Below are 24722 nucleotides of genomic sequence, written 5' to 3' on the forward strand. Positions count from 1 at the left end.
ACTTGAGTCACAGGGAAACTGTAGAATTAGAGTCCTGGTGCAATACCTTCTAGAGACATCTCTACAAAGTAATGGCAATGTAATGCCTGGTAGCCTGGTGTCATTTCGACTACATTTTGATGATTGATGTTGATGTCACAATCGAGTAGATGGTCGTGTTGGTAAAGTTATTATCTGTAATATTTGTAAAGTTTTGCTTGAGTTTTTGACAGTTGTCATTTGTTGCAGTCGATTCTTTCGTTTTTGTCAGGCCTGTTTATACCAGTTTGTTGTAACTTTTTTGTTTATTACTTCAGGTAAGATTTGGCACCTGCAAAACCAATAACTTTCACAATACATTTGTGTATAGTTTTTTTTAGCTCTAATGAAGAGGGAGAACAAAAAGGTCTAATCCATCAGTAGAAATCATACAGTCGAATTGAATTTCAATCGTTTTTTAATGGTCGTATTTATAACTACCAAAGTATAGAAAAGATTATAGAAAATGGTATTTTCATAATGATCATTACTTAATTTGTTAATAATTCTTAATTCCAGTCAGGAAACGTGAATATTTGTGCAGTTACTGATGACGTTAAGAAAGCTTTAAAAGATTTCCGTTTTCGAAAGGCGCAAGACACAGCTGCTCTCATTTGTGAGTAGTTTTCAGAATTTTGGTATTGAGGTAATATAATGTATTTTAGTAAAAGTGGATCGTGAAAAGCAACAAATAATAATTGACGAAAAACTTGAAAATATCACAATACAAGAACTACAAGAAAATCTACAAAGTCATCAACCTCGCTATATTATATTATCATATCGTCAAGAGCACAGTGATGGGCGAATTTCTTATCCGCTATGTTTTATATATTTTACGCCAAGGGACAGTCATGCTGAATTGCAGATGATGTATGCAGGTTCAAAAATTGCACTTCAGAGAGAAGCTGATGTTCTTAGAGCTTTCGAAATTAGAGAACTTGAAGATTTAACTGAAGAATGGTTATTAGAAAAATTAGGTAATTGAGTTATAACATCACCAATGTTATGAATTATTTTTTTAATCACATACCTACTTTCTTAAATTTATTTTTTTAAATTTGAAAACAAAGCAATAAGCATTTAATTATTTTATATAAAAATATATTTTTAAGTACAGTATTAAGTGTACAAAATTGAAACTTGTTTTGTAGCCAGTCCAAAGCAACACCAAAACCAAATTCAAACTTATATCAAAGAATAAATATATTTACGTTTTGTTATAATGTAAATGTTGCATTTATATTTACAAGTTTATACTTTTGTATTAAAGTAAAGAAAGATAATTAATAACCTTTTATTTATCTTTATGAACATAAACAACAAAATATTCATAATATAGCAAATCTATTTTGAGGAGTTAATTAATAATTAATAATAATTAAATCTCATCAAAAAAGATTTCATAACAAAAATGTATCAATTATTGAAGAAATAAAGCACAAAAAAGAAAATCGGTTCTTTTACTATGTTGAATGCATCACATTCAATGTTTACATACACCCTAATCAGAACCGAAATCCCTTTTTGCTACCAAATTTTACTGCCTACTATGTATTTCTATTTACTGTTTTGTCCTTCATAATTCTTTGGCGGGGGCAAGAACTTACGCCGAGATTAAACAGTAAATCATTCTGCAACAAACATACTTATTAAGGATTTCGGTTCTTATTTAAAACACACTAAATATATAAAATAACTGTATGTTTTTTAAACATACAAGCACATGATCATACGTGTCCAACATAAAAAAATTAAATTTAAAAATGAATTTCAACACAGCCATGTTAATTATTATGACACTAAAATATTGTTTTGCCAGTACCTTGTTTAATGGTTGAGATTATAAATGATCTTAAATGTTTACATGTTTTATTCAGAATATCATATTTAATACAAATTTAGTGTCTGTTATTAATGACCAGCAATTGTCACTTAAGCTTAATTTTATTCATTTAACTATCACGTATGATCATGAGCACTCTCTAGAGCTATTACATACCCATATAGATAGTAAAAGAAGGATAATAAATAAAAAGCAAGTTTAATCCACCCTTCCCTTTGACATCTAGTCAAAACATCTGCATTCATAATACTAGTTGGATCATAAATTCCTAATCCTGACATTACTGGTCTTGTTCTGTATCTATTGATATGGTAAATAATTAATGGTATATTTAAAAGCAACGAAAACCATTCTCCTGCTGCAGCAAAAAGTATGTTGACAAAAATATGAAGGAGATATTCTGGAACCACCAGCTGAAATACACAGTAATTAAAGAAAACTGAACAAGTAATGTGTTATGCAAAAATGTTTGCCAAGCACAACATTGCTAATTTGTAAGTAAATTACAATACTTACTGGATTTAGGCTATTACACTGATCAATTGGATTCTTATAGTCGGTTTTTAATTCATCAAATGCAATTACGTGGAATAAAGAAAAGAATATTAAAAAAGCATCGACTATTAATGCAATAATGTAAGATAATGCAGGAAAGTTGAACGCCATTTTTTGTACTTATTCGAATTGGTGTATCATAACAGGTGCCACCCTACTTCCACAAAAACTAGTTCATTAAATATATTTAGGGCTAATACAAATATTTCAATCAATTATAACGTAGCAGAATTAAGGCGTTGATCTTTGGTTTTCCGCGTATCAACTCTAATTTTAGAGGTTACCGTTAGAAAACGTCAAACGTCATTTACGCAGAGTAGAAGCAACCACCAAAGCAACGATCTCTTCAATCATAGACGTAAAAATAACCTAGACTATGTAATTTATTAAATTTTGTTAAATCATAAAATTAAAAATTAGTGTTGTGCACGAACAACTCATATCAGTGTTAATTAATGTCTTGTCCAAATTTCAAAAACATTTGCTGGTACAAGGACGTTCTATACGCTGTCTTATGTATTAAGTCAAATTAACTGCAAAATTTCATTGTCATTGTCACTTTTAGAAATGTACAACATGGTCAAAAAAACAAGAACATTCGAGTCTTCAAGCAGTGACTCCGTTTTATTAATACATGTTAGTACATATTACACATCACATAGACATAATGGGTGTCGAACTAAAAAAAATTACCAAGTTGACGTGGCTTTTTTGAAAGGAAGAAAAAATGTAGCAAAAAACGCATGTGTTTTATGATGTATGTATTAATCTACATATACTGTTGTATATAATTGACTTTGCGCGTTGTCAGCTGTCATCGATTGAATTTGAGGTTTATTGTAGACATATACAGGGTGCCGCATCCAAGTCTGGATATAGGGAATTAACATGCGAATTGGTTTTTATTTTATAATATCTCCCCAGATCACTTTAAAGCTATTATTGAGTGATGGCTTTGTGGAGGTCGAAGAGGCCTATCGGCCAGTATTTTTTTCAAATCGTTGCATCGCGCTCATTCACTGTAAAAAGGTTTTAAAAATCGTATTTTGAAATTCGCGCCCGATCCGAATTGTCGCGAAGTGTTCCGTCGTACTGTCGAAGTTCGGCGATCGCGTATTTTCATTACCCATGCAAAATTCAAATGTCAAAGTGAAATTAGAAATTATTCTCATCAGAAATCAACGAACAAGTCAAACTGAATTATTTTATCCAGTGTGATGATTATTGTAGGACAAATTAAACGGAATAAATGCACAAATTGATCCATTCATTCGTCATAGTGCGCGACCCCGTCAAACGAGCCATCTCGAACTACAATCAGACCGTATCCAAAAAGCCCAAGATGAAGACTTCAAGACTTCGAGCAGCTGGTCTTCCTCAAAACCCCATCAAAGCCCATCGGCAGCATTGCGACATTTTCTGCGAGCCCTCAAGCTAGGAATGTACTCGGGCTGCTTCACTCAGTAATCACTGAACGACTCAAATTGAATTATTTTATCCAATATGACGATTATTGTAGGTCAATTTAAACGGAATAAATGCACAAACTGCACAAAATATTTTATTAGGTTATGCTATGTTCTACTGCGATTAGATGAAAAAGCGGGGGCCTGCATGTTCTTCAACAGTTAATTTAATTAGTAGGTAATTTGGATAAATTTCACCCTTTTTTTTGGAATCACTAAAGATTGGAAGTCAATTGATTTTACATTCGTTAAGCAGGGATGGATTTTTTGCCTCCAGGAAGCATCTTCATTACAGGCAATTTTTGAGAGGGAAATGTAGAACATTGACTCATCAACATTTTAAAGCATTTTTCTCTATTACGAATGTGTTTTGGGATTCAGAAACTTTTGTATTACTGTTTTATTTGTTTATTGTGTTAACAACAACAAAAATAAAAATAATATTTCGCAAAATAAAGTTACATTTATTTTCAAAGGTGATAAAAATTACATAAAATCAGGTGGGCACGACGTTTTCTAGGGGTCTTAAACAGATGAGATAGAAGAATTTCAAAAAGCATCATGACAAAAAATTGAAGCCTGGGGACTACTTCTCACATATAGAGTTTTACGAAGGAACTCTTGAGAGAATCTAGGCTGATGGAGAGTTTTTGAGGAAAATTTGTTTTACTGACGTTCATTTGGTCTTAAGGGAAGTTATAATCGTCAGAACGATCAAATTTGAGCATTACACAACCCTCACGTGGTCCATGACCTTCGTTATCAATGGCGTGCAATTGTCAGTGTATAACTGGGGCTTCTAGGACATCATGTCATTGCACCTTTTTTCATCGAATCCGGATTGAATGCTCAGAAGTAGGATAATATGCTAGCTCAGCAAATACTTCCTGGGACTCGAAGGGTGCGGCATCTGCAGCAGGTCTTTTACATCCAGGACCAAATCTCCAGCCATACAGTTCGCATAAATGTTGTTTATTTGAACCAGTATTTTTCCGCAATGTTGGAATGGAAAGTTTGCACCGCCCCATTGCCCTGTGCAATCGCCGGATATAAACCCCTGAGAATTTTTTCTTTGGAGATTTCTTCACGACCATCTGCATTCAGACAAGCTATACAAACAGAGAAGCGCTGAAACAAGCAATCCAGCAATATTGTCTTCAGATTTCAACTAAAATGCTGATCAACACGCGTAGGAGTTTTGAAGATTGGCTTACTTACTGTACAGCTGCTGAGAGCAGTCTTTTTGAGCAATTCTTGAAAATAGTGCAATACTTCTCCAGATTCGTACAATATTTCATTACTTCATTCATCAACAATTGTTAAGTTTTGTTATTTGTAGTTATCTAAATGGTTCATTAAAAGGTCCTCTTCAAAAGCGCCAGCTATTTTGATGGCAAATCTTATCATCACACAATAAGAAAAGCGGGCCCTCGCTTTTTCATCTAATCGCAGTAGAACATGGCATTTTAATGAGATTTTAGTAATAAAGACTCGATCAGCACCAGCAACATAACCTAATAAAATATTTTGTGCAGTTTGTGCATTTATTTCGTTTAAATTGACCTACAATAATCGTCATATTGGATAAAATAATTCAATTTGAGTCGTTCAGTGATTACTGAGTGAGGCAGCCCGAGTACATTCCTAGCTTGAGGGCTCCCAGAAAATGTCGCAATGCTGCCGATGGGCTTTGATGGGGTTTTGAGGAAGACCAGCTGCTCGAAGTCTTGAAGTCTTCATCTTGGGCTTTTTGGATACGGTCTGATTGTAGTTCGAGATGGCTCGTTTGACGGGGTCGCGCACTATGACGAATGAATGGATCAATTTGTGCATTTATTCCGTTTAATTTGTCCTACAATAATCATCACACTGGATAAAATAATTCAGTTTGACTTGTTCGTTGATTTCTGATGAGAATAATTTCTAATTTCACTTTGACATTTGAATTTTGCATGGGTAATGAACATACGCGATCGCCGAACTTCGACAGTACGACGGAACACTTCGCGACAATTCGGATCGGGCGCGAATTTCAAAATACGATTTTTAAAACCTTTTTACAGTGAATGAGCGCGATGCAACGATTTGAAAAAAATACTGGCCGATAGCCCTCTTCGACCTCCACAAAGGCATCACTCAATATTAGCTTTAAAGTGATCTGGGGAGATATTATAAAATAAAAACCAATTCGCATGTTAATTCCCTATATCCAGACTTGGATGCGGCATCCTGTATGTACTTTGCAATGTTTACAAAAAAAAACAAGGTCAACTTGATGACTTTTTCACTTGAACAGCCGAATTCATAACTAATGATTTTTCATGTTGTGAAGACTGGGACACACGTAAAAATGCGAACGTAATTTGTGATGAATAAAAAAAAGCAGAACAGGAAAAGTATAGAATCAATATATCTAATTCTACCGCGTGATCAGAAATGATTGAGTGTTGGCAATCCTGGATTTTTAATTGAAATTGGTATCATGATGTTTTTTATAATTTCCGGGGGTCAGGTCAGGTCACATGATGGTGCTTATATAAGGAGGTAAAGGAATCGGTAATGTTGACTGAATGTCTGACTATATTTGACACTATTTGACACAATTTCACATATTGAATAACCACCAATAGTGTAACGACGTAGTAATGTCACTGAGTGAAAAATGTGATGTATGTATATATACTATTTACAGTGAATAAATAAGATTATATTTGAATTCTATGCTATCATGCTATCAAACATATAAAAGCAAGAACAGAGTAGTACTTTTCGGAGATTTTGGCAATGTTATTAATAGGGTATTTCCTTAGATCATATAATATGATTTATTATATGATCTAAGGGTATTTCAAGCAAAACTAAAGTAGATGTCGCCACCACCGAAGGGGCACGAATTTGTAACCAAAGGTTGGCAACAGCCAAATTGACATGTGTGTTTTTTGTATTTGTCAGCTGCTTTGGTTAATCAGTCTTTGTACATTTTGTTTAATTTGAATTAAAATTTACTGTTAATATATCTACTAATTCATCCGCCGCATATAGAGGGACAACTTTACCACATGAAAGTCACTATATTTGACACTTTTTGGTAATTTTACCCTTACATATGCCTCTAGCAGTACAAAGTGGCAGTGGAATACGCTACTCAGACACACCAAACTTTGCTTTAGAATATCACTGGCTTTATGGCACAGTGAAAAAAGGGATTACAGGTTGCTGTATCTCCCGAAGACATCTTTCGATATCTTCCCTTTTGACAAATCGCACGACTGTAATCAATTGGTGAGATTTTAATAGCAAAGCAGCGAAGGTGACGGCAAAATGTATCCATGGAGAGATTTCCTGCATGAATGTATCCAAAACATAACCTAAATTTATCGACTGACATCTGTATCTGTCACACTATAGCCCCTAGAAATGTTTTCTAGCGGCTATATGTCACACAACATTGATTAAATACATATATGTATTTAATCAATGCACACAACAACTTTCGTTATGCCAACATAAATGCAAGAAAAGTTCGCATTTTTGTTTAAAAAGTACTACCAACAAACTAAGTCATTTCTGATCACGCGGTAGTATGTATCAAGTATGTAATTTAGTAGTAGAAGACTGTGAAAATTAAATAAAGACTGAAAACAATTATCTGTAATTCTAATTACTATTACAACTTATATCTTTGTATTTATTATTAACTATTAACTAATTTAATAATAATCTCTATGACTTATGCATAATATCATATTATTGTTCTGTGATAAACTCAAACTTAAATACAATAAATAAATAAACAAATAAACATAATCTATATTCTTTCTAGATTTGTGCCACGAGTTGCCCACACAAAACGTTGAAAAAAACTCACATCAGTGCAAATCATGGAGGAAGGAATATAATGGAGGGAGTGCGCCGTATCTCGGCAATGTAAATTCTTGGCACCAGTGCAAGCACCTTTTATTACTCTTTTCAATTAGCGCGCCCTTCACCGCGCATGCTTACTTTAATAATTTCATCAGCCAGCACTGACCAGTGTCGTACGATTCTGTTTTTGTCATTTTCGCTTTTAACCTCGTGTTTAGTGTGAACGTTTTGTTTTGAATTTGCGATAAGCGTTTCATGTTTATTTAAAAACTTAAAATGGTTAGTTGCAAATTGTGTAAAGTTACGAGTGGCTCCAGGTCAACAATTGGTAGAGAAAAAATAACGTTTCACAGGTGTGTCGTATTTTTTCGTTTAATATTTGCTTAAGAGGGACTAATGAATATTTTTGAATTGCTTTTAGGTGTCCCCAGAAACCTGAATTAAAGAAACTGTGGACAGACTTCCTTTATCTTCACCTAGGAAATTCTGTGTCTGTGAACAACTTTTTCCTGTATTCATTTCATTTTGAAGAAAAGTGTTTTGATAGAACATCAGCCCAGAAAGTAGTTTTAAGACCACATTCAGTACCAACTATTTCTTATACTTATGAAGAAAGGGTATTAAATGAACTCACATGCTGCATGATATAACAATTAATACATATATTTATTTTAGATTACCAATGTAGTGACCTTTAGAGGCAATGAAACGCATCACACAGAAGTTTGTGACGCACCTTCGGTAGAGCCTCAACAGAATATAGAAGATGAATTGTCTAATAAAGTTTTTGAAATTACAAAGAAACTTGAAAATTTAACAACAAAAACATGTGCAAACGTTTTACTGAAACAACAAATTAACAACCTGAAGACATTAGTGTCACAACAACAATGCACTATTAAAACGTTAAAACGCAGAACCTCAAAACAGCAACGCAAAATTTGTAATCTGAAAGATGTTGTTTCAAGTTTAAGGAAGAAAATCAACTATTATGAAAACAACAGTGTGGATGTTAATAAATTTCAGGAAAATACAGAACTGTTGAGCAGAATGTGGGCTAAAATTAACAACAAACCATTGCCAAATCAATATGGGCCAGAAATAAGAAAATTTGCCGTTACAACACATTTCTACTCCCCAAAGGCTTTTTCTTTTATAAGAAAACAATTCATGGACTGTCTTCCACACCCAAAAACTTTGTCTGTATGGTATTCTTCAGTGATTGGTGCACCAGGTTTCACAAGTGAGGCATTCGATGTGTTAAAAGCAAAGGCTGAAGAACGTAAAATTGTGTGTTCTTTAGTGTTCGATGAAGTTGCTATTAAACGCTGCATTGAATATGATGGGCAACAATATTAGTTGATATGGGTAGTATAATCGAAGTAAATGAAAATGAAGAGGCCAAAGAAGCTTTAGTTTTCATGCTGGTTGCTATAAATGGCTCTTGGAAAATCCCCGTGGGTTACTTTTTAAGCCATTCTTTAAATAGTGAGCAAAAATTAGGTTTACTAAAACAGTGTTTATTTTTAGTAAAAAGTGTAGGAATTGAAATTAGCAATATTACATTTGATGGTTGTGTGACAAATTTGTCAATGGCATCTGCATTAGGTTGCTCATTTAGCCCTTCTAATTTGAAAACAAACTTTGGTGAAGAGAATATACTTCTTTTACTTGATCCTTCACACATGATGAAATTAATACGTAACACATTTGGTGACAAAAGAAGAATAGTCGATGGAGAGAATAATGTTATTGATTTTAAATACTTAGAACTTCTAAATGAACTGCAAGAAAATGAAGGGCTGCACCTTGCAAACAAACTACGTAGAAGACATATAAATTTTTTTAAACAAAAAATGAAAGTTGCTCTAGCTACACAGTTATTAAGCAGGTCTGTCTGTGAAGCTTTGACGTTTTGTCGAGATATTTTACAGCTTGATCAGTTTAAGAACTGTGAAGCAACGGCTACCTTCATTTTAAATATTAATGACGCTTTTGACATATTGAATTCGCGCAGAATAAAGGAATTTGGTTACAAGCAAGCATTAAATAAGTATAATATTAATCAGGTAAAAACGTTTGTGAATTGCTTTACTTCGTATATATCCAAATTGAGATTTTTTAACAAAGATTTAATTATTCACTCGCCCCGTAAAACAGGTTTTATAGGTTTTGTAGCTGGTTTACATGCAGTATTAAATATTTATGAACAATATGTAGTGGGTGATGGAGGAACGTCAATTTTACAGTATCTGCCCACCTATAAATGCAGTCAAGATCATTTGGAAAATTTTTTCTTCCAAATTAGAAATTTAGGGGGCTGCAATAATAACCCTACTACTCGTCAGTTTAAATCTGCATATAAAAAATTATTAATATACGCAGAAATAAATCACAGTGGTTTTGGAAACTGTGTACCCTTAGAGCAAGTAAATATTTTGACATGTTCGTCTCGAATTAAAAAACTCGAAAATATTAATTCTGATCAATTGATATTAACGAGTGACGTACAAGTTACTCAGGAAAGTGCCGTTAATTTTGAACATAATTATTTCTTTAGGCAGGAATCTTTAACAAATTTTTGTGAGGAAGTTGTCATTTACATTGCTGGATTTGTTGCTTTTAAATTAGCCAAATCTTTGAAATGTGAAATATGTATATCATGCCTTTTTGGTATAAAAGAGAACTTATTAGGAAGTTTTGTTGATTTCAAATCAAAGGGGGGATTGAGCTATCCTAGTGACGATGTGATTGCCATTTGCCTACAAAGTGAAAAAACTTACAGAACACATGAGCGAGTACATACCAAACTTAGTAAATGCAAAATTGTAATTGACATCATTGAAAATTTAAACTGTGACAAATTGCTTCATAGAAATCACCTCCATACATCTTTTTTGTTGAAAGAAATAATTAATATTTATTTGAATTTGCGTATAAAATACAGTTGTAAAAGTAAGTCTTATTTAGTAGATTCTGATAGGCAAAGATATACTAAGTTGATTCATTTTAAAGGGCAATAAAGTTACAAAATGTGGTTTATTTAAAAAAAAAAAAAATGTAAACAACATGTTAAGTTTTATTATATGGAGAAAATCTAAAACATATTTGATTGCGTTGACGTTTTACTTTGTTTCTTCTTATATATATATTTTTTATTCTTATACTATTTTTCAGAAAAGTATCAAGCCTTTAGTTGAAACGAACTCATCTTTGTAGTAATCCTGTATTCTTTTTATTTAAATTGTATGTATTTCCTTTAATCCTTTAAGTGAATTTATCTTTATTTTGTAATATTGTATTCTTTTAATACCCTATAAAAACATTTATGTTATTATTATCTAGTACATATTTGTAAATTAATATTAATTATTATACAAATTATAAAGTACAGTTCTCTTACTGCCTTTTAATCAAATTATTTTAAGACCTACCGCTAACCCGAAAATGACTGGCATTGAGGCAACATTTCTATGATTACTGGTACTAAGACCAAGTAATGATATGCATTGATTGGATTAATAAAAAAAATCGAGCTTCTAGAATTACAACATATACAAATTCGTCTGTTATTCTTTAACCTCACCCTATTCCCAAAACCTTAGCGTAACTACCAGTCATTTATAATTTTATATAATGATTTTATTATTCTTGGCTAATGTTTTTTCTTTATAATATTATCTCCTTAAATGTTATTCCAAAGATCTCGCAACAATTATACAGCAAAAATTCAAACTTTGATGTGAATTTGGGTTTTTTGTTGATTATAATTATACAAAATAAATTTCTATGAGTAAAATTCAAATTTTAGATATTCTAAAAAAAATATTTGCATTGAATATAATTTTGAGTAGTGGGGCCCCTTATGAATACTATTAAGATACGCCACTGAAGCGGCAGCCATATTGAAGCACCTTTTATTGCTTTCACGCATTTTGGCGCGGGATCACTTATTTGAACTCTCACTCCCTCCATTATATTCCTTCCTCCATGGTGCAAATCATGCATAAGTGCAAGTACAACTACCATACTACCAATCGCAAAAATGAAAATGTTACTATGTAATGACAGACTATTCTATGCCGCCTGATCTATGTTATTCCATGGTAATTGGTAATCTACAAACAAAAACTTAAATTGACTGTTCTTGACTGTTCTGTGCTTAAAAGTTAAACTTCCCTGCTGTTTAACAACATTTAACACTAATAAAATAAAATGATAAAATGTGTAGCCAGAGATGATCTGCTGTGACGTATTACGTAGCGGCGAAACTCTGTGAGGATTATAATTTATAAAATAACAAATACTCACCATCCATGTTCACTTTACCAAGTTGTGCTATAATTCTAAGTATAATGTGAAGAAAGTTGAGGAGAAAATTGGGTACAAAAAGAGAGGCATTGACGACTACTGGTACGTACTAGGTATCTCTAAAACTGAAAACAATCGCCTGCCCAACAGTCGAATAAAAGAAAATATATAGAAGAAACAACGACAAATCGTGCTTGTGGCTAAGAGTCTGTTTTGAAATAAGTATCTTTTACAACTTTGAATTTCTACAAGAAACATCAACATGACACTGGTGGAGTTCTTTGGTTGCACTTTTTTGGCCTTTGGACCACCTTTTGCAATGTTTTTATTTACCATCGCACATGATCCTGTAAGGATTATAATACTTATAGCTGCAGCATTCTTTTGGTTAGTGTCACTATTACTGTCATCATTATGGTGGTACACTGTGATACCTCTAAGAAAGGATCTTGCCTTTGGTGTAGTGTTTTCAGTGCTATTCCAAGAAATATTTCGTTACATTATATACAAGATTATACGCAAAGCGGAAAGTGGGCTCAAGAAGATAACAGATGATAGTACACAACTTATTGAAAACAAACATATCTTGGCATATGTCAGCGGATTAGGTTTTGGAATAATTAGTGGAGCATTTTCTTTAGTAAATGTTTTGGCTGATTCAATTGGCCCTGGTACCATGGGTCTGAAGTCTGGAAATGAAATGTTCTTCATGACTAGTTCAGCTACTGCTTTGTGCTTCATACTCCTGCACACATTTTGGGGTGTGATCTTTTTCAATGCCTTGGACAATAATAATAAATTACATGTAGGAATTGTGGTCGCATCACATCTTTTAACATCTTCCATTACATTATTTAATCATTTTCAAGTTGCATCTGCAACGCTTATACCGTTATATTTTATTGTTGTTTTGACCGCTGTATTTGCCTTTAAAATTGCAGGAGGTTCTTATGCTTCCTGTAAAAGTTGTATTAGTTTTAAATAATTATGATCCATAGTCATTAATACATTTATGCATTAGTTCAGTTATTGTTTGTTTTCTTTTTTCTGATAAATTTATACTGTCAATGTAAATATTAATTTAGTCTAATAAATTATTTTAATTTGCCAATGCTGTGTTTTATAGAAATACGTATTTAACTATTTTTTTTAAGTAAGTGGACGATTTCGTATTTTCGATTAAATTTAAGAAATATTTTTATACATATACTTATTAATTAAAGTTATGGTTTCTTTACGTGAAGTAGATTTGGATCAAATAATTAAAAACATTGCATCAAGAGTTAGTGGTTGTGATCAGTAATAAATACCGTAATGACTCAGAAAATTTTACCGAGTACCAGCGTGTTTTAAATAAAATTTAGTTGTGCCATGGAGTGTCATGGAGATAATAATATCTGTGGGTAATATAGATATTAGAATACTTCACCATAACTTCCTGGATGACTCAGCACTCAAGTGCCAGTAAAGCGAAGGACGCGGAAAATTTGAATTCAGTTACCACGAAATATTCGTTTTCTTTTTCTTTCCAACATATTTTTTATTTTCCGTTTCACTCATGCGCAAGATCAAGACGTTAGAATCGATTTATGTTATACTTTGATAGATATCGGTGTTTTTAATTTGCAATACTTTTTTAACAGAACACTATTGGAGAATTAAACCTTTGGCAACATGAAAATTATTACACAACCTTTATCGCTTGCAGCAAGAACTAACTAGTTAAGTTATAAAAGTTCCCATAAGAAATCCATAGTAGAATTTTTGAATTATGAACTGGCGCGTATTGGTTGATTCTAATTCTAACCAGAGATAACTGTTCTAACCTTACTTAAGTTGTCTATTGTCAAATTTTGCATGTCAAAAGTCAAATTATTTATGTTGATTTTCTGTTCGAAGTCAGTTCAGTAATTTTTAAATTCGATTTCGAATATCGTAAGATTGTGTGTGCAAAACACTTTTTATTATTAGGATCGTTATCATTAGAGCTGGAAACAAAAACAAAAATCGGTTGTTGAATTACATTAAAAAAGTGAGGTAATCCAACGTTGCGACCACATTTCAAAGAATGTTGAAAACTGCCCCCGATCCGGTGGATGTCCAGGTTAGTGTATTTGTTTATATTCGAAAGTTGGACTCTTATCAGTAATTATACTCGTTTCAGGATCTTCAGTTTAAATTACGCTGTCGTCTAAAAGTTTTTGAAAATACAGACAGCAAGAACTTTCCTCAACATTGTAGTTTGGTAGCCTGTGCCAGCAGATTTGGGTTAATTTTTATTGGTACAAATACTTTCAGCCTTCAAGGTATTGTCTATTTCTTTTCTAGACAGTTGTAATAATAGTCTATATTGTTTTGTAGTAATACAAGTGAAAGATATTGAAAAATACACAATTAGTGATGGAGATAAAGTTGATTACCCTAGAAGAAACCTGTCTTTGGTATCACGCCCATCACATCTGTCAGTGAATTGTGAACATACTATTTTAGCCATCGTCATTGAAAAAAATAATTGTCCTTGTGCTTTATTTTATGATGTAAAGTCTTTTTGGCAACAAGAAATAATTCAGATAGGAGAAGTACGTTTGTCACCCACACCAAAGGTATCTGTAATAGAAGTAAATTGGAATCCTGCTGTAGGATCTGTGTTTACTGCTTGCAAAAGTGATGGAAGTCTTGGTAACTAGTTTTAGTCGTAACTTGTACAAGTTTAATTCAAATTATTTAGGAGTCTATGAAATTAAAAGTGGTGGTGTAGATATAAATGAGTTACCAACAGCTGCAGGAGCAACATGTTTTTCATGGAGCCCTAAAGGTAAACAGATAGCTGTTGGTTCTCGGGATGGGAAAATTACTCAGTTGAAGCCAGATTTAAAAGCTGTAAAAATCATTAATGCTCCACCCTTAAAAGAAATGCATTCTGTATTGTCTTTACAATGGGTTTCAAACTATCAATTTATTGGTGTGTTTCGACCGAACAACTCTGATGGGCAAGCGCCTTTTATAGTTATTGATGCGCCAAAGACTGGAGAGCCCACCTACACTAATTATGATGATATATGCTACAGCAATGGATGTGCTAGACCTTTGCAGTTTTACACAATCTTGTTACAGAGTTGGTAAGTGAACAAGAACAACATAAATCTTACGATGGTTAATGGAATTTGTCATTATAGGAATGTTTTAATGGCAGCTTCATCAAACAGCATGGAGGTTGGTATTCTTGGAAATTCTGGTGAATCTTGGACGCAGTGGATAATGGGAGATGCGGCACGTGCAGAATTACCTTTAAGTTCCAATCATCAAGAGACATTACCAATAGGGTGTGCATTAGAAATAGGAAGTACAGCACCAATACCTTGGGGAGAATCTACGTTATCTCCTGCGCCTTTCCTCTTGCTGTTTTCACATCATGGAATGTTATGCTGTTTTTCTATAATTAACTTAAAAGATGCAATTGTGAGTATATGTACTCCACCAGATCTCATAAAAGACATGAGTGGGTTGCACTATTTTGTTGTGAGTAGAACAGAAATGAAAACTGTCAAAGACAGTATATCAAAAGATGAAAATAAAATCGAGCCACAGTTACAAGTTACAATTGAAGTGAGTATGAAGTTTCTTACATTATTTAATATTGCATTAAATGTGTTTTAGTCACCTACTATGACAAACGCAAAAGCAGTGACAACTAATGTTTCAGCTAATACCACACAAACTTCTTTTAAAGTTCAAGCACAAGTAACATCATCACAGGGTTTAAATCTTTCAAAAACACAAGCAGTGAATCTCTTTGGAGGTCAAGCAACCCTAACACCTATAACTCAAGCAAACAAAGTTGCACAAGCTTCAGTTATGCCACAGTATCCATCCCTTTATCCATCTTTTTCAAATATTGCAAATAAAACGGCAGCAGCATCAGCTACACAAATTCCGATAACTTTAAATTCTGCAAGTTCTGTTTCAAAACCATTTATAACTGTTCCTTCAATCATACCACCTAACAGTACAATGAAAGTAGATTATTTAGAGTCTAAAGAAGACTCATCCAAGTCAGAAATCGGTAGCATGGATTTAAAAGCTGAGGAAGAAGCTGAAAAGATATTTGCACAAATGGTCAGAGAAGAATGCATTTTCCTAGAATCAGAATTGAAAGCTGTCCTCCATCATGGAAAAACTCTAAAGTTCAATTTGGGTTCTGATGAAGATAAAACAAAAATAATTGAAAGTACGAAATTACTAGAAGACTTTTTTGGTGAAGTTTTGGACATATGTGTTACACAAAGTTCTGAGGTGTTTAAGTAGTATTTTGGTTTTTAATATATAGTTTTAAAATGCGCATTTTTTAGGTGCACATTTTAAAACAGAATCTACTGCAGTCGTGGGCTTGGTATGAAGAAGCAAAATCACGTCATTTAGCCTCACAGGATGAATCAATGATAATACTGATAAGAGCGCAACCTCTTGATTCAGCTTCAGAAAAACAACTTGCAGATATACAACACACTAATTATTACTTGGAGTCGCAAATATCTCAGGCACATCTTGCATTGGATGAACAATGGGAAAATTTCCAAGACTATTGTAAAAAAACGCATAAAATTCAGATTCCAACAATGGAAATGATATTTCAAACAATGGTGAAACAAAATGCGATTTTGCGGAAACAAGTAAGTTTTTTTTTTTTCATTTATTTTAAGTTCACTTACTGTTGGCTGATGTTTAGAGCTACGTTTTGAAAGACATCGCAACAAGAATAAAAAATAAATCTCGATCAGCTTTGGGTCCTTCGCTGTTAGTAAGTATAGATGATATGAGAGATTTACCTGATGAATTGAAACGCCTAAGAATGGATCCGGATGATATTTGTCAAATTCAGTATGAGCATGTTACAAACAGAATGAAAAACTTCACCAAGGTAAAAGCAGATAATTTGAGGTCGTTTTTGAAGAAAAGAGATTATGCACATGTTTCTGCTGCAAAGCCTCCATTGTCCACGTCGGTGATTCAAGCGTCACCATCTTCAAAATTGAAACAGCATAGTTTACTGCTGATGAAAACTCCACTATCTAAGGAGTTTCCTACAAAGACACTTGATTTTGAACATTCAACTCCAAAAACCACAGTTTCAAAGTCTGAATCTTCAGTTACATTACACAAGTCAAGTACTGCGATTGAAGGCTTACAAAATTTTACGCTTAAATTTGAATCTAAACACTTTTCAAATGAAACTAAGCCATTTGCATCTCTAACAAAAAATGTAATTGCCAGTTCACCAAATTCAGCTTTTGTATCTACAGTAACCCCTGCTACAATGAAGACAGGATTTTTGGGTGTTGCTCCAACAGCATCAACAATTTCATCTGTAGGTAAAACTGCCAGTGTTGTAACAGTAACTACTTCACAAGAAGCAAGTCATTCTATTTTGGCTGTCGGCAGTAGCATTACGCCTAAATCATTTCCGTTTATTAGTTCATCTGCAGTACCCACACAGGAACCAAAATCGCCTACTGTTTTTTCAAATTCTATTACAAAGCCCACCGTCTTTTCTAATGCTGAAATAACCTCAATGGGAACATCTATTTTTGGAACATCAGATTTCAATGCAGGCACAGTTAAAAATACAACTCCCGCGTCTAGCGTAACTACAAAGCCTGCTAGTCCATTGACAACTGGATTTAATTTAACCTCGTCTACAAAATCTACAACTATCGTTACGAATTTAAGTACTACTGCAGGGAAGACTGCAACATCAAGCCTCGCATTTGGATCTGCAACAGCTAGCACCCCTTCATTTTCTTTTGGTTCAGCAACCACTTCAAATATTTTTGGATCGACAAATCAAAAGGTGGAAGGTGATTCTGCTTCGTCTGCTGCGACGACCAAACCGTTCATATTCTCTAAAACGACTCTTTCAACTACAACTCCACAAAATTTATTAACATCAAAATTGAGTACTGACAACACTTCAACATCCCTCTTTGGGACACCACAAAGCTCTGTAGTTACGAAGGCTACTGCTACTTCACAATTATCTTTGTTTTCTACACCACCAGTAACCACAGCAAAAACTACAACACCGACAGTTTCAGCTGTTGCCTCATCGTCAATTTTTGGATTACCATCCACAAGTACGACTTTGGTAACTACTACAAGTTCTATACAGTCTTCAATTTTTGGCGGTACTGCAAAAATTTCGTCACCGCCGTCAGCAGTATTTGCTGTAAATACGACAAAGTCATTATTTGCTTCAGTGAGTCCCTCAACAGTTGCAAGTTCATCAGTACTTGCAAGTAATACTACTGCTTCCACTGGCTTATCTACCGTAACTATTATTAGCACTTCAAATACTGTTCCTGTTAGTACAAATAATTCTGTAGCCATTACGTCAGCTCCAAGTATATTTGGTACTCAGTTGATAACGACTAAAACCGATAACACTTTTGGATCTCTTGCATCAACGAACAGCGGTAGTCCGTCCACATTCTCATCTTTTACTTCAACACCTCAATCGATTACACCTAAAGTAACTATTTTTGGATCTACTCCTACAACGAACAGCGATACTTCATCTACGTTACCTATCGGTACTTCAACAACAGGATTTAGTTTTGTCAGCACTTCAGCGAATAAATCATCAATATTCGGTTCTAGCGATGCAAACACATCTAAACCATCAATATTTGGAGGCGTATCAGCTTCAGCATCAACATGTTTTGGTACAACTTCTGCAAGTACAACACTGTCGTCAATATTTGGTGCTACACCTTCTACGTTGGCTAGTACTTTAGTTGTTTCTACAGCGCCTTCTACACAGACATCCTTATTTGATACATCTACAACGTCAGTTTCTGGTTTTGGTTCCTCAACTGCATCTACTACGCAACCGTCAGTGTTTGCTGCTCCGCCTCCGGCTACATCTTCATTTGGTACTCCGGCTACAACAACTACACAGTCAGTATTTGGCACTGCAGTGTCCACTTCTTCAAGTTCTTTATTTGGAGCCTCAATTCCATCAACTGCTCAATCGGTGTTTGGTTCTAGTAGTTCAAATCAGTCAACAATTTTTGGTAATGCAGCCACATCCACAGCTCCACAATCAATTTTTGGAGCTCCAACTGCAACGACGGCACAGTCTCAAGGTTTTGGCGTATTCGGGGACGGACTACAAAAAACTTCAGTATTTGGTAACACTTCTACTGGTTCCACGCAAGCAACAATATTTGGGAGTACTAATCAATCCAGCGGATTTGGCAATGCTACTAGTACAACCAGCTCCGTTTTTGGTCAAAATCAAACGACCAACACTTTTGGCCAATCCGTGTTTGGTTCGTCGGGAAGTACCTTTGGTACTTCAAATACTTTTGGTACATCCGCTAATACATTTGGGCAATCTTCGGGATCAATCTTTGGAAGCGCACCGTCTACAACATCTGGTAACATTTTTGGTGGATCTGCTACAACAGGAAGCACATTTGCTTCAAGTGGAACGGTTTTCGGAGCACCAGCATCAAGTACTGCACCTCCATTTGGCTCAAGCATATTTTCTTCAAATACAACTCAACCAAGTACGTTCTCCGGTAGTTCTAATACAGGATCATTTGGTTTCGGAGGTCTTAACGTTGGTTCTACTGCAACGACATCGAGTTCAGGCTTCGGTTCGGCGGCAAGTAATCCGTTCGGAAACGAAAACAAAAATATGTTTGGTAGTTCAGGAGCGCCTTCGAACAATTCTGTGTTTGGTTCTAACAACGGGTCACTTTTTGGTACACCTACACAAACTTTTGGTAATGGTAATTTTGGAAGCCAGTCATCGCCTTTTGGTCAACAATCCACTTTTGGACAAAATTCTTTTGGAGGAAGCAGCTTTGGGCAAGGACCGTCCGGGCCCTTTAGTGGTGGATCTTCGGCAACTGTTGGACAAACCGGTTTTGGAACTGCGTCGACTTTCAATAAACCTGGTTTCGGAAATTCACCTGTTTTTGGTGGTTCACCTTCCTTCGGGAGTGCGCCCAGTTTTGGAGGTGCTCCTTCCTTTGGAAGTCCTCCAGCCTTTGGTAGTCCTCCAAAAATATTTGGTTCTACAGGCACCGGTTTTGGTGCCGCTACTAGTACGCAAAATACCGGATTCGGTAATTTAGCGAATCAGACAACTGTAGGATTTGGCAATTTAGCCCAACAAGCTGCAAACTCGGGAACTGCGAATGCACCGTTTTCAGGGTATGTTAGAGCTCTTTACCAAGTGACATTAATAAATAAAAATATTATTTTACAGGAGTTCGTCTTTTTCAAGCTGGCGTTAAAATCAACACAAATATTTTACGTGTATTGTCAGTAACGTTCTTCGTTTCAAAATAAAATCTACATTTTTTTAAATGTTTTATTGTATAACTATTTACATAATTTGCTTATTTCTAAATATGTGTACGTTATTATCACTTCCACCAGACACTAAGTACTTGTTATTGGACCAGTCTACAACTAAGACTTGTCCTTGATGTCCCTCTAGATTATAAAGTGGAGCTCTTGGACTCCTGGAATCCCAAAGTTTGACACACGAATCATATCCTCCTGACATGAAAAGATGTTCGTCGTATCTAGACCATGCTACAGAACTAACCCAAAGAATATGTGAAGTAAAAGTAGTTTTGATAACAGATCCTTGTGAAGTTCTTGGATCATACAAACGAATGTGCCGATCAGCCGAACATGTTAGTAAAGTATTAGATAGAGAAGACCAAGATGCATCTAAAAATGCTTTTTGGCCAACAATATCATGTTTGATACCATATAACTCGGCGTCCCAAAATTTGATTGTATGATCCATTGATACAGTACTAATAACATGGTTATCAATCCAGTTAATTGCAGTGATAGTTTCTTTATGACCTTTTAACGTATGTAAGGGTGTTCTTGTAATTATGCCCTTAGGCCCTTTAACTTTTTTATTGGCGGGTTCTTCATCGTCAGATTCAAATGATCCTGACCAAATTTTCAGGTTAGTATCCCAGCCTCCTGTTGCAATTCTCTGGGAATTTGGGCTGACGCCAACACTGTCAACACCTTTTTCATGTCCTCTTAATGCAATGCGCGGTTTAACAGTATCTGTTCCGGGCTCCCACTCCCACAACAATCCAGTTAAGTCATGGGAAACACTTACAAAACCGCAGGAAGGATCTCCTTCTTTTAGCCAAACCACTTTTTTAACAATATTTGTATGTTGTTTTTGTGAAGTCACTAATTTGCCGTGGGTGGTCCATAAATTGACGGAGTAATCATAGCAGCCGGTCAGAATCCTGTAAATTTTATATTCAATTAACAGTTGGCTTTAAACTTTACTTTCTATTACAATTTGTTTTAAAAAATTATAAATCCATCAAATTAATAAATTCGCGGATTCTCTGAAATAATGGAACGCTGGTACCAGTTAATATTAATCTTGTTTTAACATTTTGATTAATGGTGCAAAATTACTTAAAAAAGTAGTAACTTAAACGTTTTATAAACAAACAAAAAATAAAAAACATGTTTAAGGCAACAAGAAAACCGCAACTTTCGATTATTTTTAGTTTTTAAATCAGAAATCAGGTGATTGCATGTGACGGTATAGTGGGTATAGCGACATCTGATCAATGCGGGCTCTAGGACGCAGAAAAAATAGCCGTGTTTACTATTCGCGAATTATTCGCCTAGAAAAATTAAGTACCTGATACAGGTTTTTGTTTTTGCTCAGACATGTGCGTACAAAAACGACTAAACCGCAAAAATAATCATTAGGTTACGATTTTTAACAGGTTGGACTAAAACAACATTTAAATGTTAGGGAATATAATTTCAGGGAAGGCATACAATTAAAACGAGTCATGAAATTGGTTATTTCCTAGTTTAGGTTTCATGGGATTTTCGAAAAATCAATTACTTCTATATTTTCGCATGGTGTTGCTCACATAGTGTATATCAGTTTTTGTTAAACTGTTGTTGGCGAATACCACGACGACATGGATTGTCAAATCATTCCCGAATATTTACTAGTCAGTCCCAACAAAGAAAGATCGTTGTCTTATTTATATGTAAATGCACTTTTCAGTAGAATGTTTTTCCTTTTTTATCTCAAAAATTTTTCTACATATTTACACAGCGAATACAAAACTGTATCAAATTCGACAGAAATGATAACCACGATGATGTTTTTAAGAATTCCGCGTTTCATAGAAATCACATGAATTTGAGGAAATGTTTGTGTGTTAATATTTTTAATTTTTTTACACCACTGCGAATTAAGCATTGAAGTATATAGTACATATAGTATAGTAGTTATATGTTGACGTATATAGCCACGTCCGAAGTGTTTGGATGATTAATTTTATGATTTATTTATCTCCTGTTTAAAATGAATGTCATTTCTGAAAAATTAATTCTAATGAACTAGTATATTATACCGGGTGTCTCTTTTATTTGATATAATCCCTGTAACTTTTTTATTTTATATATATGTGATGGTAACCATTTTTCAATTGTTTTTCAAGCAACTAGATTTTGAAATAAACGGAAAATTTTTGAAATATTTTACTAAATTATTTTATTATTGATTTTAGAATATTGGTTGCTTTTGATTTTTTGTAGTTTTGTGAGCGACTCTCACAATACGAACGCATTTCGAAGTGCGACAGTGATCTCCGATAAGTCTGTTTTCCGTGCATTTTTTTCGTAGTAACTGAATTCATTGCAATAATAGACCTCTGAAATTTCAAATGACAACTTAAGATTAAAGATGGTATTCATTAATTTTTCTAGTCACCCTGAACAAGCTAATCTAAAAAATATGGATTCATAAACTACAAGTGTAGGACTATGTTATTTTATACAATTTAAAACCCATTTAGTACGTACAATTTTAAAGTGACGTCATCACCTTAGTGGTGGGGACAAATTTTGGTTAGTGTTTTACCATCTACATGATTATTCCTAATACAAATACAAAATTTGACAACAATCGGCCCAGTACTTTCGGAGTTTATCTGTTTAATAAAAATCCGAGACGCCAGACAGACGAAAACGGGAGACCTATTTCTTCGTACTCTAGGGGTCATGAAAGGTCGAGAAAACGTAAAAGTAGTAATTTAGGCTAGTATGTACTGACAATGTACTCATGATGATATTTTAACAACTTTCTGATTTACGGTTTGATTAAAACTACAGCCTTCCATGAGACACAGATAAACAATTACACTATTTTCAGGAAAGGTTGTTTCCCAACTGTGCACTGAATAGCAAAATCTAAAATTTTACCCTTCTGCTCTGCTACTGAATCCACCGTGTACTGAATTAATCGTAATTCTCATAGTCCTAAATCATTTACCCCATTTTGTTTCAACTTGAAAAATAAAGTTTATAATGAAGTAACTATTTTTTTAAAAGTAAGTGCATTTGTTTGTGATTTTTGCGAATGGAGCACATTCAAAAATCACATTCCTCGAGTATCTTTCATTTGATGTTGAGTAGTGATAGTTGGAGCTAGGGTAGGGTCTCAAATGGACCATTATTCTGAAATTGTTGCAGACATGAAGACAGAATTTCTTATTTAAATAAAAGTAGTTCACGATATCAAGGAGTGTATACAGAACATTTTTAAATTTTGTGGGTTGTTCTATCACCACCTGTAGAAATAATAAAAGGTAACAATGCATCATTCAAATGGTCAGGTGGATTTGAGTACTATGATAATGCAGCTACAAAAAATAATTTTCAACAAATAGATATTGTTATTCCTACTCAGAGCACTAGTTCATTTTGGAACCTGCTAAAATGATTCCATAACTTTTAAAACGACAAAGAAGTGTATACTGGTCAAGAGTGGATCGCACAGATAATAAAATTATACTCACCATTTATCAGCACAGTGAATTCCTGAGACCCAGTCATCATGTAAAAGTGAATCCTGTGGTTGAGGTGCTGGAGTCCTTTCAATATATTCAATATCAATAGTTGCTTCAGTAGATATAGCATGTTCTGTTAAGTGTTCCACCAGTGGAAGTCGAACTAATTCGCCTTGTATTAAGAAATCAAATTCTTTAGGCTTTAAGAAATCCGACTTGTTTTCTTTTATTAATTGATTCACTAACTCATTCAAAGAACTATGTTCAATAGAACTCGGCACTGCCAATGGCACATCTGGGATTGCAAAACTAAAAAAAAACAACATATTATATAGGTCATACATTGCAAACACAGTATAGTACTTTTCTTGTTTCGTTAATAACCGAACTTGTAACTGCGACTCGGCCGAATTCATGCTTTACAAGTTATTGTCACGTTGAATTATTCTTGCTTGCTTGTAGCTTTATAGTTCTGAACCAAGAGAGCCAGAAAAATATATATCTGGAAAATAGTATATTGATTTAGTTTTATGTTGTTAGTTTTTAATTACGGGTTTTTTAAAACCATCTATAGCACATTCTCGGTTAATTTTCGATTATACCTGTTCAAGCCTTGTTGATTTTGAGGTTATTTGTTGTGAAGGTGAAGATAGGAAAACTCGTGTTTGTAATTCTAAGAATAGGCTTGATGGCTCTGATGGTGAAAAAAAGAGGACAAAAATAAGTGTGCCACGTTCTTGGTTACTGTAATGAATTGAGTGTTGCCTAAATTCTGTTTTGGAAACG

The 24722-nt window shown here is 34.2% G+C and overlaps 5 protein-coding genes and 2 long non-coding RNA genes across 8 annotated transcripts; 4 read left to right on the forward strand and 3 right to left on the reverse strand.

Annotated features, from left to right (window-relative positions):
• Positions 1 to 38: 38 nt before the first annotated feature.
• On the forward strand, positions 39 to 1068 carry LOC135121039 (glia maturation factor beta). Of its 2 annotated transcripts, XM_064045355.1 has the most exons (5): positions 39 to 161; positions 229 to 296; positions 350 to 487; positions 538 to 634; positions 684 to 1068. In XM_064045355.1, the coding sequence occupies exons 3-5, from the start codon at positions 485 to 487 to the stop codon at positions 1004 to 1006; spliced, it is 423 nt and encodes a 140-aa protein (XP_063901425.1). In that variant the 5' UTR covers positions 39 to 161; positions 229 to 296; positions 350 to 484; the 3' UTR covers positions 1007 to 1068. The 2 variants fall into 2 exon arrangements, with proteins under 2 accessions (XP_063901425.1, XP_063901421.1); XM_064045351.1 differs by lacking the exon at positions 39 to 161 and having other exon boundaries at positions 195 to 296.
• A 231-nt stretch (positions 1069 to 1299) lies between these two features.
• Positions 1300 to 2737, reverse strand: LOC135121029 (protein cornichon). The gene is made up of 3 exons (XM_064045342.1): positions 2381 to 2737; positions 2021 to 2277; positions 1300 to 1652 (listed from the first exon to the last, which is right to left on the reverse strand). The coding sequence occupies exons 1-3, from the start codon at positions 2528 to 2530 to the stop codon at positions 1625 to 1627; spliced, it is 435 nt and encodes a 144-aa protein (XP_063901412.1). The 5' UTR covers positions 2531 to 2737; the 3' UTR covers positions 1300 to 1624.
• A 1591-nt stretch (positions 2738 to 4328) lies between these two features.
• LOC135121021 (uncharacterized) lies at positions 4329 to 5959 on the reverse strand. Its single transcript, XR_010278828.1, has 2 exons — positions 5505 to 5959; positions 4329 to 5448 (listed from the first exon to the last, which is right to left on the reverse strand). It is a non-coding gene; the product is annotated as an uncharacterized LOC135121021 (long non-coding RNA).
• Positions 5960 to 7769: 1810 nt separating this feature from the next.
• On the forward strand, positions 7770 to 8962 carry LOC135121056 (uncharacterized). The gene is made up of 3 exons (XR_010278841.1): positions 7770 to 8102; positions 8171 to 8366; positions 8425 to 8962. It is a non-coding gene; the product is annotated as an uncharacterized LOC135121056 (long non-coding RNA).
• Positions 8963 to 11768: 2806 nt separating this feature from the next.
• Positions 11769 to 13171, forward strand: LOC135146167 (gamma-secretase subunit Aph-1). The gene has a single exon (XM_064078330.1). The coding sequence runs from the start codon at positions 12323 to 12325 to the stop codon at positions 13043 to 13045; it is 723 nt and encodes a 240-aa protein (XP_063934400.1). The 5' UTR covers positions 11769 to 12322; the 3' UTR covers positions 13046 to 13171.
• A 749-nt stretch (positions 13172 to 13920) lies between these two features.
• On the forward strand, positions 13921 to 20436 carry LOC135121064 (nuclear pore complex protein Nup214-like). The gene is made up of 9 exons (XM_064045373.1): positions 13921 to 14164; positions 14225 to 14366; positions 14422 to 14739; positions 14789 to 15179; positions 15237 to 15666; positions 15718 to 16353; positions 16410 to 16730; positions 16787 to 20280; positions 20336 to 20436. The coding sequence occupies exons 1-9, from the start codon at positions 14129 to 14131 to the stop codon at positions 20361 to 20363; spliced, it is 5796 nt and encodes a 1931-aa protein (XP_063901443.1). The 5' UTR covers positions 13921 to 14128; the 3' UTR covers positions 20364 to 20436.
• On the reverse strand, positions 20427 to 24656 carry LOC135121089 (ribosome biogenesis protein WDR12 homolog). The gene is made up of 4 exons (XM_064045402.1): positions 24539 to 24656; positions 24300 to 24438; positions 23946 to 24245; positions 20427 to 21356 (listed from the first exon to the last, which is right to left on the reverse strand). The coding sequence occupies exons 2-4, from the start codon at positions 24350 to 24352 to the stop codon at positions 20456 to 20458; spliced, it is 1254 nt and encodes a 417-aa protein (XP_063901472.1). The 5' UTR covers positions 24353 to 24438; positions 24539 to 24656; the 3' UTR covers positions 20427 to 20455.
• Between the last annotated feature and the right edge of the window lie 66 nt (positions 24657 to 24722).

Source organism: Zophobas morio, unplaced genomic scaffold (genome assembly GCF_036711695.1).
Source record: "Zophobas morio isolate AGI-343-1 ecotype UQ-CSIRO unplaced genomic scaffold, CSIRO_AGI_Zmor_V1 ptg000005l, whole genome shotgun sequence".
Lineage (NCBI taxonomy): Eukaryota > Metazoa > Arthropoda > Insecta > Coleoptera > Tenebrionidae > Zophobas > Zophobas morio.